General features: G+C 37.6%; 2 protein-coding genes and 1 non-coding gene across 8 annotated transcripts in view; 1 reads left to right on the forward strand and 2 right to left on the reverse strand.

The window, feature by feature from the left end:
* Positions 1-2370, reverse strand: part of LOC121887523 (dickkopf-related protein 3-like) — a 36755-nt gene extending 34385 nt beyond the window's left edge. For 3 of the 5 annotated variants that reach the window (XR_006092986.1, XM_042398336.1, XM_042398342.1), the window contains exon 1: positions 2302-2370. The gene's annotated coding sequence lies outside the window, so the exon portion shown is untranslated. Of the gene's footprint in view, positions 1-2225 lie in introns of all 5 variants that reach the window. The other 2 variants (XM_042398337.1, XM_042398339.1) reach the window with 2 other exon arrangements.
* Positions 2371-2587: 217 nt separating this feature from the next.
* Positions 2588-2659, reverse strand: trnac-gca. Its single transcript has one exon. It is a non-coding gene; the product is annotated as a tRNA-Cys (tRNA).
* A 532-nt stretch (positions 2660-3191) lies between these two features.
* On the forward strand, positions 3192-17102 carry LOC121887522 (LIM and SH3 domain protein 1-like). Of its 2 annotated transcripts, XM_042398334.1 has the most exons (8): positions 3192-3940; positions 5351-5445; positions 7316-7400; positions 10115-10222; positions 11621-11728; positions 14981-15050; positions 15148-15236; positions 16446-17102. In XM_042398334.1, exons 1-8 carry the CDS (start codon positions 3872-3874, stop codon positions 16617-16619), a joined length of 798 nt encoding a protein of 265 aa, XP_042254268.1. In that variant the 5' UTR covers positions 3192-3871; the 3' UTR covers positions 16620-17102. The 2 variants fall into 2 exon arrangements, with proteins under 2 accessions (XP_042254268.1, XP_042254269.1); XM_042398335.1 differs by lacking the exon at positions 10115-10222 and having other exon boundaries at positions 3216-3940.
* Positions 17103-17185: the final 83 nt, after the last annotated feature.

Below are 17185 nucleotides of genomic sequence, written 5' to 3' on the forward strand. Positions count from 1 at the left end.
AGACTGTAGGCCTCCCCTCAGACAAAGCTTGGAAAAAGGCACCTTCTCACCCCCCTTAGTTTACTTGCTTGGTTTCGTTCAATTCCTGGATGCCTATGGGATCATGATTATGTTATTTGATCCCATAGACACTCAACAAATGAGCCAAGATAGCCTGATATTGCTGTTTGACATAACTTCAAACTACACCAAATACATAAATAAGTCTGTCCTAAGGCATTTATTAGTTTCTGACTCTAAATAGTAAAACAGTAAGAACAGTAAAATTCCACAAAACTAACTAACTGAACCTAACTGAACTATCTCTAACCAAATCACACACAGTTAGGCTGTTCTTTTGATAACTAATGTAATAACTACTGTCATATTTTTTCATTTCTATTCAATGAGCCTCCCCTGAAACTGTTTGGAGCCCCTCTAGGGAGGCCTGCCTCCCACTTTGAAAAACTCTACATTACACTAATGAAACTGTTTCACTGAGATTAATGACCTAGTGGGAGAGATGACTTTCTCTATCAGGTGGGTGACATTGGTGTAAAAATGGTTTTATGCTTATGCTGATATTTAAATCCTTCCAAAGAATCAATTTGTATCCAAATAAAGTACAGGAAGGTGATTTAAAAATACTAATTGAGTAATTACTTTTATTGTTTACTCACCTGCATCATTAATGGCAATATTCCTGGATCTAATTCAGTTTTAGACCAAAACTTTAAATATTTAGACTAAGCGTCCATCTACAAGTGAAGTAATGACTATCATATTGTCAACCCTATATGGTCTGTGTGTTAATATCCTTATTTGTGTGACATCTATATTAGTTCTTGTAATTTTCTACCTGGCAAAATTGAACAGATAGATCAATTCATCTTAATCATGTACATTTATAGCACATATAAGGCTGCAACTAACAATTGTTTTCATTATCCATTAATTGGTGGATCATTTTCTCAATTAATTGATTAGTTGTTAGGTCCAGAAAATGTCAGAAAATTGTGAAAAATGTCACAGTTTTAAAGCCCAAGGTGACGTCCTCAAATGTCTTGTTTTGTCCACAACCCAAAGATATTCAATTTACTGTCACAGAAGACTCAGGAAACCAGAAAATATTCACATTTGAGAGGCCGGAATCAGAGAGATCTGACATTTTTTCTTGAAAATTACTCAAAAATGATTAATCAACTATCAAAATAGTTGGTGATTAATCTGTCGATCGACTGATCATTACAGCTCAACATTGATCCCTAGTAACTGAGTGATCCTAAATCATCTAATGTCCCCCAGTGACCAGCAAGGCAGAGGCTGCAATAACAGAAAATACAGCTAATTTACAAAGACAGATATGTCACCAGATGTACGATAATTATCGTATTTGTACGATCATTTTGCCCTCTGTACGATCAATAATGCCAAAAGTCCCATTATGTACAATAATTTGATCACTTTGCAGATTGGTACAGGGTAACCTGTACGTGCTACGTCCTACAAGTTGCGTCAGTTGCTGCCTTCCAGTGCTGTGGGAAATTAAAATGTCACATCTACCGCGCAGAGGAAAGACGCAACAAATTGGACAGTAGCCTAGACGTCTAGAGAAACATGTAAACATCACACTGTCTAAATAGCTTCTGACATGCATGTGTTTTTCTCCTATATGCCTTCTTCGATAATATATTTTACATTAGTAATTTGGAAATGTCTTTTGAATCAGGTTTATGACCGCGCATCTTCAAAGTGGGACTTTATGGCGCGTCCCTGAACGCAACATGTGTTGCAGCCAGAACAGCAGACAGTGTTTTCTGAATTACACATTCATGCCTATTTGTTATCTTGGTTATGGCTCGCGTACGATAATTTTCCTCAAAATACGCTAATTTTAAGCCTCTGGTACGATACTTTTAACATTTGCCATCTGGCAACGCTGATACCGAATGTTTGTTTAAGCTTGAACATACAGCCATGCTGACTGTTTGTTACTAATGAATTTATATCCTCACACAAACAAAAAATATAACAGCTTTTCCAAATGAATAATGAAGGGGAATAGAGGTTGAAAAATGTTTTAAAAAAACAGCCTCTGCACAGGTTGGAAGGTAACATAGCTAAGAGCTGCTTTTAATTGGTCCTAATTAGCATGACTCCTGTTAGCAACTGACAAAAAGAGTCGAATTATCTTAGCATAGGATGAAAAAACAAGCTGACAAATCAATTTATGACTCTGTACTTACAGCTCAATGGACGTACGCTAACAGGCAAAACTAAGGCAGCAGTTGAAATCTATATTTGGGACCTTAATTGATTTACCTGAACTCTGAAAAAACTTCTAATGGACGTCTTCGTGCACTGGACCGAGGTGGAACATACCATTCTGACAGGAAGGTAGGAACAGTCCAAGTGATGTGGGCTTTTAACAATCATTTGAATACTGTAATAAAACATAAAAGTGAGTTCAACACGATGATACATTTGTGAGGTCCGATTTAAGTCTCACGAGCCTAAGAAAGAAATATGAAACCCGTAACGTTGATTATTTGTCACAATCACTCTTTATTCTGACAAAACGACAAACTGTTACCACCTGACCAAAAAGAGGGGGCACCCGGATTTGAACCGGGGACCTCTTGATCTGCAGTCAAATGCTCTACCACTGAGCTATACCCCCGATGCAATGTAATGGTGAAATGGTGTGTATTTAAATAAGTACATATGATCTGTAAGTATGACTTTAAGTTCATATATATGTATTATTTTAGAATTTACACCACCAGGCAACGTTTTAAACCGTAGCATTTAGCTAACTGTTGACGGTCACAGTAAAAAGACAAGATGGCAGATCCAGTTGTAATTTATGTCGTTGTCCGGCAGGGGGAGCCAAATACACTCATTTCAACTGAGGACTCTCCTGTGGCCATCAAACATGTAAACAATACTGTTTGTTCAGTTTAGTGTCATCTAGGTGTATAATTTTGACTTCCTTCTTTGTATAACAACAATGTCGCCTCCATTTGTCCTAAACTGGTTGTTGGACAATATTTCAGATCCGTTTTAGACTAGAAAAAAATACACGAAATCTCTGTTTTAACGAGTTAAAACGGTTGAAATGTTTACATCCTATCCGTTTTACCTTCATTTTTCTGTATATTGTTTTAATGAAAGAGTGTGTCATATAGTATGTGTCATATCTGTCTATAGAGTCCATACTAAATTTATTAGTGTATTTTTTACATTATGTTAGCGGTACTCTCTCGTGTTAAAGTCTGATATTCAGTGTAACTTGCTACTCCTTATAAGGTTATTACTGATTCCCCTTAATGCATTTGACGCTGCCTTCACGTGCTCAACAGAAACACGTGATTTGTAAATATTCGCAGGGATGAGTAAGTTAACTAACTAAAAAGCAAATGTCTTCAATATTGTTGTAATGTTACACGCTCTACCTTAACTAAAGCAAAATAGGTAGAATTTACATTCACATATCGACCTGAATGAATGGTTTTTGCTTAAATGTTGATTCTGGATCATTTTGCGGATTCAAAGTTGTAGCACAGAGGTCTTTATGAGGGTAATGAAACATCCACTAAACCTCTGCTGTTGTCGAGAATCTGCATGCTATTTCCACGTCTGTCTGGTAACCTAATGTCCATATGTAACAAGTCAAACTTTCTATATCCGACGTTTCATGAAGGCATCATTAGAGCTTCGTGCTTCAACTTGACTCCTCCTCGCCTCTGTATATTAATTGAAATGCCTGCAGGCGAAGAGGAGGTGAGTGCAGTCCCTTGTGCCCATCACAGCCTGAATTTTACTTTCTGACCACCTTTTTTACTGGATCAGTGAGGGGTTTTTTTGTAGTGTGAGGACTCCCTGCGCCATCATGAATCCGCCCTGTGGAAGATGCAGTAAACCAGTTTACCCCACAGAAAAAATAAACTGCCTTGATAAGGTAAGGTGATAAAACTTTAAGCCCACTCACTCACCAAATATCATTATGTAATATTCGAAAATTACACTAGTAGTCTCCAAGATTAAGACTATGATATATAGGGAAAGTTTCAAATTTGAATGTTATACCTATTTAAAGAAGGTATGTCCTTATAAATTGTCCATAGGACTCTTCTTTTTAGAATTAACGTCCTTTGTAGATTTTTTTAAATAAAATTTGTAAACTTGAGTGAGCCAATAACCAAATAAGATTAAAATGCATTGCTTAAAAGTTGTCAAAATGCTTTTAAAATAACAAAGATGGTCATTACCAGACAGACAGACTCTCATATGTGATACTTTAATATCAACAATAGTTTTCTAAGACTAGTTGTCTTTTTTTTTTTATAATGGTGCATACTTCATCTTTATTTTGCACACTTAATGCAATAGTGCCCTACATGCTGTTATGCTTTACCACTATAAGAAATTATCATTATGTAGCTAATAAGTGTGCAAACAGTTATTTTTAATACATTCACACACGTACTAAAAAAAGACAAACACTAAGGGGATGATGAGAAGGAAAACCACATCCGCTAGACAAACATCAGCCACAAACCTCAAAATGTTACAGAAAAGGAGAGCACATAGACTCTGTGGGTGTATGTGGGTGTGGGTGTGTGTTCCCATTATTGTCTCGTTAAGATGTACTCTGATAATGTGACTATAATCAGATAAAGGTGAAATTCTGATTACAGCAACAGTTTGAGTTAATTTAATCAATTTAAGGACAAAATCGAGGCAAAATAACCTTATTATTGGAGTTTGATTACTTATGTTTTGAAATTCTGATTTTTTCTGAGTCTGTGAATGTATCACAAATGTCACAGTAAACCACATAGGAAACAAATAGCAGATAATTCTTCAAGTATTGCATGTTTTTGGATTAAGAATTTTGGACAGCAAAGCGCATTTCCTTTTACAACACTGCATTTGGCTATTTTTATTTTGGGCCACTAAGATGTTTCCTGTTGGTAAGCAAACATATTTTTGGACATTAACCCAATTAAATACATTATGCAAATAGGTCACCGGGTGAGTTTAGGTACTGCAAATGTACACAGGTTATAATATGTATCTAAATATAAAATATTCATTCAAATAATGGTAACTTTTCACTGTAACTATCTCTTACTGGCACTTGTCCAAGTGCAGATGGGAGAAACGGACCAGCAGCACAGCTGTACACTTATGTAGAACAGTAACATTTTCCCACTTTGACACCATAAATGTACAGTGAAGCCCTCATCACCTGTTTATTCAGACAGAATAAACAGGCTTCCCGGGATGTTTTCATTTCAATGGATAGAGCTTCATTTTGTTGTAATTAAGAACTTGTACTGACTTTTTTCTTCCTTTTTCTCTCTAGTATTGGCACAAAGGTTGTTTCAGCTGTGAGGTATGCAAGATGGCTCTGAGCATGAACAACTACAAAGGCTTTGAGAAGAAACCTTACTGCAGTATGTGAGTGTCGCTGACCATCCTGATGAAATAACCTAAAGTAGCAGGACAACATCTGATTCTGTATGAAAGCATTTTTTAATTATTTTGTATTAATTAAGCAGTGGTAATGACATTCAGGCTCCAACAAGGAAGTTAACAAAAAATTCAGGAAATCACATTTAAACATTTCTGACACACTGTGTTTTACAAAATAGTACATAATTTGTCTTTTATTTGTAATATTCTTGTCATATAAATGCAAGTAGCATCAAAAGTTTTCGTTGTTACGTTACTTGTCACGACAGGAGTAGACATTCATTTCCGAAGCAGTCGAGACACACAGATGGTCAGTGGGAGCTGCAGTGTGTAAAGGTGATGGAAAAGGGAAGTGTGAACAGACGGTCAGAATCATGTGATCCCAGCATCCCTGAGATGAGACGTTTGCCCGTTTTATTCCAGAAAATATCTCCGTCTCGGCAGATGTTTGCACATTTGTGGCTTTTATATATCTATCTCAGGTTTGAGAAATAAATCTATATAATAAATAAATCTATATAAATCTAGCTAACAAGGTCTGAAGGGAAAAAATAATCCTCATAACAATTAAATAAAGGGGAAAATACAAAGATTTTAATTATTAGATTGTCACATGAAGATTTGAAACCAGAGAATAAAAAAGAAACAAAAAGAATATACTCGTGTACCCTGGAATAAAAAAGTCCTCACAACCAGAATATTCCAAATGAGTCAAAAATCTTCAAAAATATACCCGCAATTTTGCATCTCTAGAGTTTTATTTCTCTAGTTGTAGGAATTGTCTAATATTCTGTGTAAGTTGCTGCTGCTCATAAGGTTAATACGGAACGTGTTGCCTTCAGGTGCTCTGCAGAAAACCATAATTAATAAACCTGTAGTGTTATATCTAAATACAATTGAAAACTTAAAAGCAATTTTATTTTGTTATTTGTTGGTTTTACATTCTTAATCTTTTCTAAAAATAAAATTATCAAGTAAAATTCAATTTAGATCAACGGCTTTTAAATAAAATATGGATCAAAATGTAACTTAGTGACAGTAAAGAGCTCAACGTGAGTGTTAATAAAAGAGTCCAAAAGGTTCAGATTTTAGATTATCACATGACCCCGAAAAACAAACACTCAGGGTAAACAGGGTCATCACAACCAAAATATTCCAGGAGCAAAAAAATCTCCAAAAAAATTAAAGCCCAACCAATACTACATTTTTGTGGCCGATGCCTATATTGATATCAAGGAGTAAAAAAATTCCAATATCGATATATCGGCTGATATTCTTTATATTTACATAAACACACATTTTTTGCAATGATCTCTCACATATTAAACACAGCTTAACAATAAACTTTATTGTCCAAAATGACATCAGTGCACTGAAACAGTAAACTACACTGAGAATTTAACAATTATAAATTAAAAAACACAAATAGAAGAAAAAAATAAATAAATAAACTTGAATTAAGAAAAAGTATCAAATATACATAAAATGCTGCCTACATAACTTAAAAAAAATATTGGCACATATACAGTGATATAGATATATACTAATATATCTGGGATAGGCTAATACCGCCCGACCAATATATTGGTCGGGCTCTAAAAAATACACCTACATTTTTACAACTCTACGGTTAATTTCTCTAGTGGTAAGGATTGTGAGATTTATCCTCCAAAGATAACGAAATACATTTGATTGCAGTGTATCATCAGTAGTATGCTACATTCTTTATGATAAAATAAGATAAGATGTGGCATTTAAAAGATATAAACCAGGCTTTAAGTTAAGTGTCCAACGTTAATTTGGTGAGTAAGTGGTAGAGACGATCTAATGTTGTTGTTCTTTTGTTTTCTTCCAGGCATTACCCCAAAACCTCCTTCACTATAGTGACCGACACCCCCGAGAACCTGCGTCTCAAACAACAGACCATGCTCAATAGCCAGGTTAGACACTCACAGATCAGTCTTGTCACTCGCCTGCCTCTGCTATCATTCCTACTCAGTATCTGTTTTCTTCCTCTGGCAGAGATGCTGCTCTTAATCTTGTTGCGTCATCACGATTGGGTGTATCTTTCCTTCTCTTAGCTGTCTCCTTCACTCAGCTCTCTATCTGTCTCTCGGCAGGAGACGAGGGTGCAGCTGACAATTGGATTGATTGAATCAAATAAACACTTCGACCAAATACTAAAATGAGAACAAACTAGAGACAAACTTGCGTGGGAAGATTTGAGTCCATAATCTGTCCTTTATAAAATGAGACCAAGAGCAATCTTTTATTTTAAGTGTCCTGATCAGAACTTGGAAATTGTAAACAGTATTTTGATTTCTTTCCCTCTCTCTGGACTGTGAGGCACCGGTTCAACTCAGTCATCCCTGGCTGCCTTCACTGTGTCGCTGTTCTTAAGCTTCTTAAGAACACTATTGCAGCCAGCAATTAAACCTGATCAAAGGAGTTAGTCTTCCAAGTCAAGCAAAATTAAAGAGATTCCTTTTCAGTTTGTGATTATGTTTAGGGATCCTTTTGTCGCTAAAATTATCTTCCCCTGTCTGCAAAATGTAGAATGTCATTTTAAGGCTGCATTTATTGACTTAAACTCATATGCTATTAAAGTGTTTTTCAAACACAATCATAAATTTGCACAGAAGATGCAATGTCTTATTAGTACAGCAGTCTTTACCTCTTCAGCATAAAGAAATTTCCAACCTAGAAGTCTCATATGTACTGCATGGACTGCACATTAGTGCTAGGCGGATGGATAAACTGTTGTTCACCAAGAAATAGTTCCAGCACATAACTCCCCCTAAAACCCCAAATTTTTACATTTACATATTAAACAAACAAGGTACGACATCTTAATCAGTGAGCTTTAGAGGTGCTGGTAGCCAAATTTTTGAACTTTGGAAAGAGTCAGGCTAGCTGTTTGCCCCTGCTTCCAGTCTTTGCGCTAAGCTAAGCTAACTGGCTACTGGCTCTAGCTCCTATCTTAACACACAGACATAAGAGTGGTATTGATTTTCTCATCTAATACTCAGAAAGAATGCAATTAAGTGTATCTCCCAAAATATTTAACTACTTTTAAAATACTCCAAATTGTACTTCACATTTGACAAAGAATATGCAGGACAGTTATAATGTGGGAGATTTAGTTGCAACTTTAGTTTTCAGAAAGTTCATTGTTCATAAAAGAAGTGAAGGTTTCACTGAAGATAAGGGCTGAAGGGCTTAAATGTTGCATTGATTACTCCAGTTATGCCAATGATTGATTTATCCCAGCGTGTACGGCACCCAGCCAAGAAAAAGTCCCACACAGAACTCCTAGTTTCTAGTTTTTATGCTTTTGTTTTTGTACAAATGAAACAAACAAGATATAACATGTTCATTAGTGAGCTTTAGAAGTTCTGGCAGGCGGATTTAATTACCTGCGGTCAGAGCCAGGTTAGCTGTTTCCCCCTGTTGCTATTCTTTGTGCTATGCTAAGCTAGCTAGCTGCTGGTGGTAGCTTCATATTTAGCGTACAGATATGAAAGCGTTTTCCCAAAATGTCTAACTTTTTCTGTAAATACAGGATATAATCTAATGTAGCTTTCCAAACAGATTTCTGCTAACTGAAACAGACCCATTTGACATTTATTCTCACTGCACAGAAATCTGAATGGATTACATGTGGAAATAATATGGAGAATATTTCATCCAGCTTGTGAGAGACTATGCTAACAGCTGCTGGCTGTGTTGTATTTAATGGACAGATGTGTAAAACTCTCTGCAAGAAAGCAAATAAGAGCATTTCCCAGAATGTCAAAACTTGTGTGTCAACATGCACAAAGAAAACACACCTCCTGTTAATTATTAGCACAGTATGTGGTAGGAACACAATGTAAAAACTGCGGCGGTAAAATAAGTGAACTTTTAAGCTGATCTGAAGCTGTTTTTGTTAAACAGCTAGACTCCACAGTAAAAGTCTGAAACAAGCACCTGATGTAACCACAAAAAGTAAGCGAGACTGGTTCCATTTTTGGGTAAAACCATTTTAAACAATCATATAACATAACATTGTTATTAAGTTACATGATTGTTATGATAACATCATGATCAGCTTTACACCATAAGCTGTTTCCTCCTCTCTCTGTGTCTCTCTGTCTCTCTGTCTCTCTCTCTCTCCCTCTCTGTCCATTCCTCTCATCTCATCCAACCAACCCAGTTCATTGTTTATAACCATAAAAGTCTCGGCAGTCCGGCTCCCTCACTGAGACAGCATATTCCTCATAGCAAGAATGTGACTCACTTGTGTGTAAGTGTGTGTGTGTGTGTATGTGTGTGTGTACAATGTGTGGCAATCTGAGATTTACTTTCAAATAAACATTTAGCTTTGTTTAATGTTGCAAGTGTTTCCCGTAGGCCTAAACTCCCTAAACAAGGAAATCTGACAAATTTTAGTTTGAAGCACAACATGTATGTGTTTATGTAGTGAATCAGGTTTAGTACAAGTGTGCATGCGACCTCATAATGTCTAACCTTATAGTTGTGGTTATTTTTAAAAAAAGGCAAACCTCTTTGGGCTGTGAGGTGAAGCTCAGGCATCTTTCTAAAACTTTTTGTCTTATTTCAAACGAGCGGTAAAACTGATCTTCCTAAATCCTGATGAAATGAAAATTCTCAGGCGCTCTATAAGGAGGACTTTGAAAAGAACAAGGGGAAAGGTTTCAGCGTGGTGGCCGACACTCCGGAGATGCAGAGAGTGAAGAAGACGCAAGACCAGATCAGTCACGTATGTCCGGCTCGCCTCCGAAACCGCCGAGCATCGAAAATCTAACACTAAACCTTAGTTTTTCATTATGTATAACAGTTACATGATGGAAGATTTAGATTCAGTATATAACGTCTTTCCAACCTCTAACTGTGTATGTGTATATGTATGTGTCTACGTGTCTGCATGCGCTTCCCATGTAAGTTTGTGTGTCTCATCATTCCCAAGTGCTTTAGATCTGACGCTGCATTCAGGTTATGTCACAGTTATCGATGCTGACTGACGTGCAGACTTGCAACTTGCTAGTCCAGACCCCCATAAGGAGTCATGAGATGCAAGGAAATAATTATTTTCCTCAAAATTACATTTGTTTTTGAGACATTTCTTAAATCTTTTGTTTGTTCTTGTGATATACAGTATTTTTTAAAATATTTACCACTAAAATTATTATTGGAATTAAAAATTCTGAAAACAAAAAACACAATTCATAGACAAGAACCGTGTAATGTGGAGGTTGCAAGTAGACATTACTCCATATTGAATGGTCTAAAGCAAAAAAGGCTGAGAACCAATATCTGAATGGAAATTACATATAGGACACCAATGTGTGCTACTTAGTATCTTCTAGTATGCACTTTAAATAAAAATTGATTGATTGATTGATTCTAACAGCAAGATGTCATTCAGCTGGTTTCGTGATATGCCGTGAATGCAGCTTGTTACTTGTTTAATTCGCTGGTTTTCAACTGAAGTGAGGGATAAAACCATGCATGAAATTAAAATATAACTAATCTAATGAAACTTCCCTCCTGTTGTGTCATTTAACATACTTGTCAGCAATTTTAAAGGAATAGTTTGACATTGCACTTATAAAGTGCTTATTCGCTTTTTGTCGAGAATTAGATCAAGAGATTGTTACCGCTCTCGTGTCTGTCCATTAAACATGAAGCTGCAGCCAGCTGCTGATTAGCTTAGCTTAGCACAAAGACTGGAGACAGTGGGGAAACAGCTAGCCTGGCTCTGTCTAGACAACATTCGCCTGCTAGCACCTCTAAAGCTCATGAAAGCTCAAGCACATAACCCTCCTTAAAACTGCAGCTTGTCGTTTTTACACTTCAATTTTTGTATGGATTAAACAAATGAGATATAAAGTGCTAATTAGTTAGCTTTAGAGGTGCTTTTAGGTGGATTTTAGTACATTTGGACAGAGCCAGGCTAGCAGTTTTCCCCTATTTCTAGTGTTTATGCTAAGCTAAGCTAATTGGTTCATATTTAATCGACAGATTCGATAGGCTAGTGGAATCAATCTCTTCATCTAACTCGGCAAGAAAGTGAAGCGCATTTCCCAAAATATCAAACTATTCCTTTTAAAATAAAATTGATGTTGTTTTTGACATTTGAACAAATTGTACATTTCAGGCCCTTTACAAGGAGGACTTTGAGAAGAGCAAGGGGAAAGGTTTCAGTGTCGTGGTTGACACTCCGGAGATGCAGAGAGTGAAGAAGACGCAAGACCAGATCAGTAACGTAAGTCTGATCCCACCGAGAAACACAAAAAAACACTAAATACATCTTAAAGTGGACATATGCACGTTTCCAGGTTTATATTTTTAATCTGGCACTCTACTGGAATATCTTTGCATGATTTACAGTTAAAAACTCCTTATTTATCTTATACAGGCTCTTTATGCAGCCCCTCAGTTCAGCCTCTGTCTGAAACAGGCTGTTTTAGCTCCTGTCTCTTTAAGACCCCCCTCCCAATGAGTCCACTGTGTTCTGATTGGCCAACTCCCAGAAGCTGCATCATGGTCGACTTCCAGCGGCTCGGGAGGCTACATCATGGATGTATAAAGAGAACTGGATACAGGAAGAGCGCCAGGCTCTGAAGCCAATTTGACATAGTGGCCAAACCGTGTAATTACAACGTCGCGTGATGCACACTGGCCCAAAAAGACTTTTTCCCATAGACTTACATTGTGAAAGAGACGTCTGTTAATCAGTGGATACATTTTTCTGAGCGCCACAACCCCTGCGAAATGACTTGTCTCACTATCAGAATTAAACCCATTTGGTCCGATCACATTACAAAAGCCTAGAAGAGCCGCATGATTGAATTGTTTTATCCCCATTCAAGTTAGCCAGAGGGCTAAACCGGAAGTAGCCGACTCGGCCAGCTAAAGTCACTAGTGCGCATGCTCTATGGGCCGCACAATGCGGAAGATCTGGGTACTTTCATACTGGGAAGTCGATTTTTTTTAGCTTCATGCGCCACTGAGCAACTTTCATAAGAATGAACCGGGCCCCGTCTCCAAGGCTGTATCCAGTTCTCTTTATACATCCACGCTACATCAACAAACAATGAAACACTATACAACAACAAACTATAGTTGTAGGATTTCGTTACTTTTTCTCGTTCTTTACTCGAAATGTCAATTTCTCAAATACATCCATACATGTTCGAGCCAAAATCTGATCACGGACAATGTAAACAACACATGGAAAAACCTTTCAACCAAGGCTATGGAACGGACGGCTGTTTATGGGCATGCATGATGAGCCAACGTCAGCTTGTTAGCAAAGTAGAAAAAAAATGTTGCAAATGAAGCATTCAGCTTTAACCTCAAGTTTTGGAACTTTGACCACATTTAACATAGATATCAGACACTGAGTTGATTAGAAGCTTACTGTTATATACTGTTAACAGTATGCAAATAACACAGAACCAGAAAAAGCATATATCTCCTTTAACATGAGTCCTTCACTGCCTCCTACGTTAACAGCCCCAGAGGACACAGCAATTCATCATTGTTTATTGACTTTACAGCCTCATTACTTTCCCCTTTCTTTCAAAATTTCCCCTGACATTAAGAGACTCCTTAATGTAAATTAACAGCGAAACATCTTGTAAATAAGTCACTGTATCATCACTTTAACTGAGCAAAAATGATGGAGCCTTTTTTTCCCCCATTAAAGGACAAAAACAAGCAGCAAATCTACCATATATGCAATGAACCGTTACTCTTTCCTGAGACACAACAGGAAAACATCACAGTCCGATAACAAGATCTCAGATTTATGAAACAAAAATCTGCGGACTTGGGCGCTACACAAAGCTGAGATGTGAGCAGAGAGAACAAACTGCTTCAGACAGCGGTGAGGGATGTCAGAGTGCGAGCCTGCAGAGGCACATTTCAGACATTTCTCCCAGTCCACTGAGGAGCAGCTGCCCTATATGGTCAAAGTCTCTCAGCTGTGGACACAAAGTGAACATCCGCTCTCTGCTGCAAACACACACATACCCTGGTACACTCTTGCATACCACACTGAAACACACACACACTCAAACTTTCTCTTTTTTTCTCTCATGAGAGCACAGTAGCAGAAAGGAATGATGGGTGATAAGCTGCACGTCAAAAGGGCAAAATCTATTTTATTTTTCTTCTGGTACTTTCTTTCTCGCTCTCCGTGTCTCCCTCCCTCCCTTCCTTCCTTCCTTCTTTCTTTTTGGTTTCTTAATTTTGCCTTTTTTTTTTTAAATTCCTTCCCTCCCCTCCTCTCTTTTTCCCACCAAGTCCTGTTTCTGTTTGCTCCTCCTGAGGTCTGTTGAGGACAACAGCACACAAGGGGGGGCTGCTTTCCCTTCTCTTCCTTAATCGACATCCAGTTTCCTCTTCCAGCTGGGAGCGTTTGGTTAATTTTACAACACTTGTTTCATCCTCCCTGCCTGTGTGTCCCCTGGTGGGCTAATGGTGCACAAGCAGCTCAAGTATTACTTCAATGAAAAGCAGAGTGTGAGTAGTGTAATGAAAGAAGAGGTCGGGCTTAAGTGGAGCCTACAGACGGAGAGTGACGCAATTCTGTTTACAGAATCTTTGAACAGTCACTTTGTCAACGTAATCGTTTTTAAGTGTGACTGTCATGGATTGTCCAGTAAACGCCCAAACAGCTCGTTATGTTATAAACCAGAAGGAGAAAAGGCAGTTATTATAATTATGATTATAAGAATATGAACGAATATGGCTGTAGGACAAAAATGTACAAATTCACAACGGAAAAAAGTCCCACACATGTCAGTGAATGGCGTAAAAAGCCCAAAATAATAACAGCCTGTATGAATATTTCTAATCAAAAATACTCACATAGTACTCACAAGTGAATTAAAAAACACCTTCCTTTTTATTGGATGTTCAATAACGATTAACAAGTTGTGGGAGGCAGATACTGTACATAATTGATTGTGAAAGAAACATTACAACTTTTAGTCTCTGAAATGCATTTTTCATCTAAAGATTTAAAGGAGCACTCCAGTGATTTAGCAATGTACTTCCACAAGTTCAGAGAACTCATAAGAGACAGATTTATCAGAGATATCCTGGATCAAGCTCCAAAAACACTAGGTCCTACATTTCCCATAATGCAATCGGATAGGATATTTAACTAGACCCTCCCTGCCTCCTAAATACACACTTTCAAACCTCACACCCCAGTTTGTAACATAGGCTTTCTTTCAAGATAACCCTGATCACATCATCATCAGGGTTATTTTTTCAGCTCCTCCTTTTACTCCTCAGGAAGAGTAAAGTGAACTTCATGTGTGAAATCAGTGGAATGCTCCTTTAAAACATGTATGAAGGCTTCAGCTGTTTGGAGGTTTTCTGAGATATATCCCTTCATCAACTCTCACCACCTCCTAAAATAGTGATGTCTGTCAGAGGCGACCTGTTGAGGGTCAAATCTGGGGAAATAACGCCCTCATGTGGTTTTAACATGTATGTGCAGATTAAGTACCATGAAGAATTTGAGAAGAGCAAGATCCGAAGTGATGCGCCTCCTCCTGAAAATAGGCAAGGTAAGTCACCTCATTGTTTCCACACATATTTTGAAACATATTCTTCTAAATTACCGTATTTGACTGAATATATTTTTGTGCATGTTTGTGTGTGCAGACTATGCAGAACAACCATCCAACCCTGAGAGATACAACCAACCAGCCGGACAAATTCGCCCTCCTGTTGTAGCACCATCCAGTGGAGGGGTAAGGCTGATAAACTGTGTGGCCAAAAGTATATAGACATGCAGTCACATGAGCTTATTTAACATCTCATTAAAAAAAAAAATATGAGCATAAATCTGCTGCCTCAACAGCCTCCACTCTTCTGGGAAGGCTTTCCACAAAATTGTGGAAGCTGGCTGCAGGGATTTGCTCTCATTCAGCCACTAGAACATTAATTAACGAGGTTGACACTTATGTTGGGTGATAAGACCGGTCTGCACCAAACCGAGAGAATAATTTGTTTGTGGTTCTGGTTTTGTGCATGGGCGGAGGGGGATTGTCATGTTGAAACAGGAAACTGTTACCACAAAGCACAGTTCTCTGAAACATGAGAATGATTGTATGCTGGTCAGGGGTGTCCATATAATTTTGGCCATATTTGGTTGTGTGTAGTGTTTTTAGGCTACCTTACATATATATATATATTTACTGTGGATTTTTAATCTTTATTTTAGTTTCAATTAAGTTTATTAGTCGTATTTATATACAGCAGTGTAGTATAGTTTTTACAGTAGTTTTTACACTCACGACTGTGAGTGTGCTTGTGCATCTGTGTGTTGTGTGAGTGTATATGTGTGTGTGTGTGTGTGTGTGTGTGTGTGTGTGTGTGTGTGCTTATTCATTTATGTTTGTTCTAGGGCTTCAATCTTTTTCATTATTGATAAATCTACCAATTAATTTTTTTGTTTAAGTGAATAGTTGTTTTGTCTATAGTGGAAAAATGCCATTTATGAATTCCCATAAACCGAGTTGTTGTTTTGTCTGACCAACAGTCCAAAACAAACACATTCAGTCTATCATCACAGACTCTAAAGAAAACCATAAAATCCTCACATTTAAAGGTCCGGTGTGTAGAATTTAGCGGCATCTAGCGGTGAGGTTGCAGATTTCAGCCAGCTGACAAAATATTAGGAAGATGTCTCAATTTAATATACACCAGTACACCATCACCACCCACTAGGAGCTCAATAATAAACATTGCTCAGGTGTTCCTAATGCAGTGCTCTGTGAATGTATATTGCATGAGTGTTTATGCCTCCAGTAGGGAAATTCAATGCAAATGAATCTGTGAAAACAGTATGTTCTTTATGTTACATGCCAGTGAATTTGTGTGTGGTACGCTGATGCTAATGAAACTGAGTGCAACACCGCCTCTGTTTACTCATTTCCTGTGTGTCTCCACTCACACAGAGGCGCTTCCAGGCCATGTACAGCTACGCGGCAACAGAGGCAGATGAAGTTTCTCTCCAGGAGGGCGATCTGATCATGGATGTGGAGCCGATAGACGAGGGATGGGTGTTCGGATGCAACCAGCGCACGGGGCAGCGAGGGATGCTCCCCGCCAACTACGTCCGACCTGTGTGAAACAAACAGACATCAGGCGGTCCGCTATCAGCATGTGGATCTGCTGTCAACACTTACAAGCTTCCTCTTTAATTTAAACTTTTGCAAACTAAAAAAAAAAACAAACATCCCTGTCTGGTTCTGCTTGTCAGAAACATGATTTTCTAAAAAGTTAATTGGAAAATAATACTGAAAATACTGAAGGTTGAAGTGAAAACGTTTATTATAAAAACTTGAGAGCAAGACAGTGAAAATACATTCAAAAAGCCTGAAAAGATAATGAATAAACCTACATTATACATAAACCTACTTTACACATCTAAATTTTTGTCTTTCTCAGGTAACATTTACTGTTGGCAGCCCTGACTTTAGTATCAAATCACTGTGTATCGTCTTAAATGTAAGTTCTGCCACATTGAACAACCAAAGAACTTGATTTGATATATTATACTGAGAGAGAAAAATCATACAGCTCCTTTGATTAAATAAAAGTAGAATATTTAACTTTGTATGATTGTTTTTTAAAAGAACAGGAGGAAGATGTTTTTGCTTAATTCGTGCTTTTTGTTCACCAAATATGACGTAAT

This window comes from Thunnus maccoyii, chromosome 20 (genome assembly GCF_910596095.1).
Source record: "Thunnus maccoyii chromosome 20, fThuMac1.1, whole genome shotgun sequence".
NCBI classification, from domain to species: domain Eukaryota; kingdom Metazoa; phylum Chordata; class Actinopteri; order Scombriformes; family Scombridae; genus Thunnus; species Thunnus maccoyii.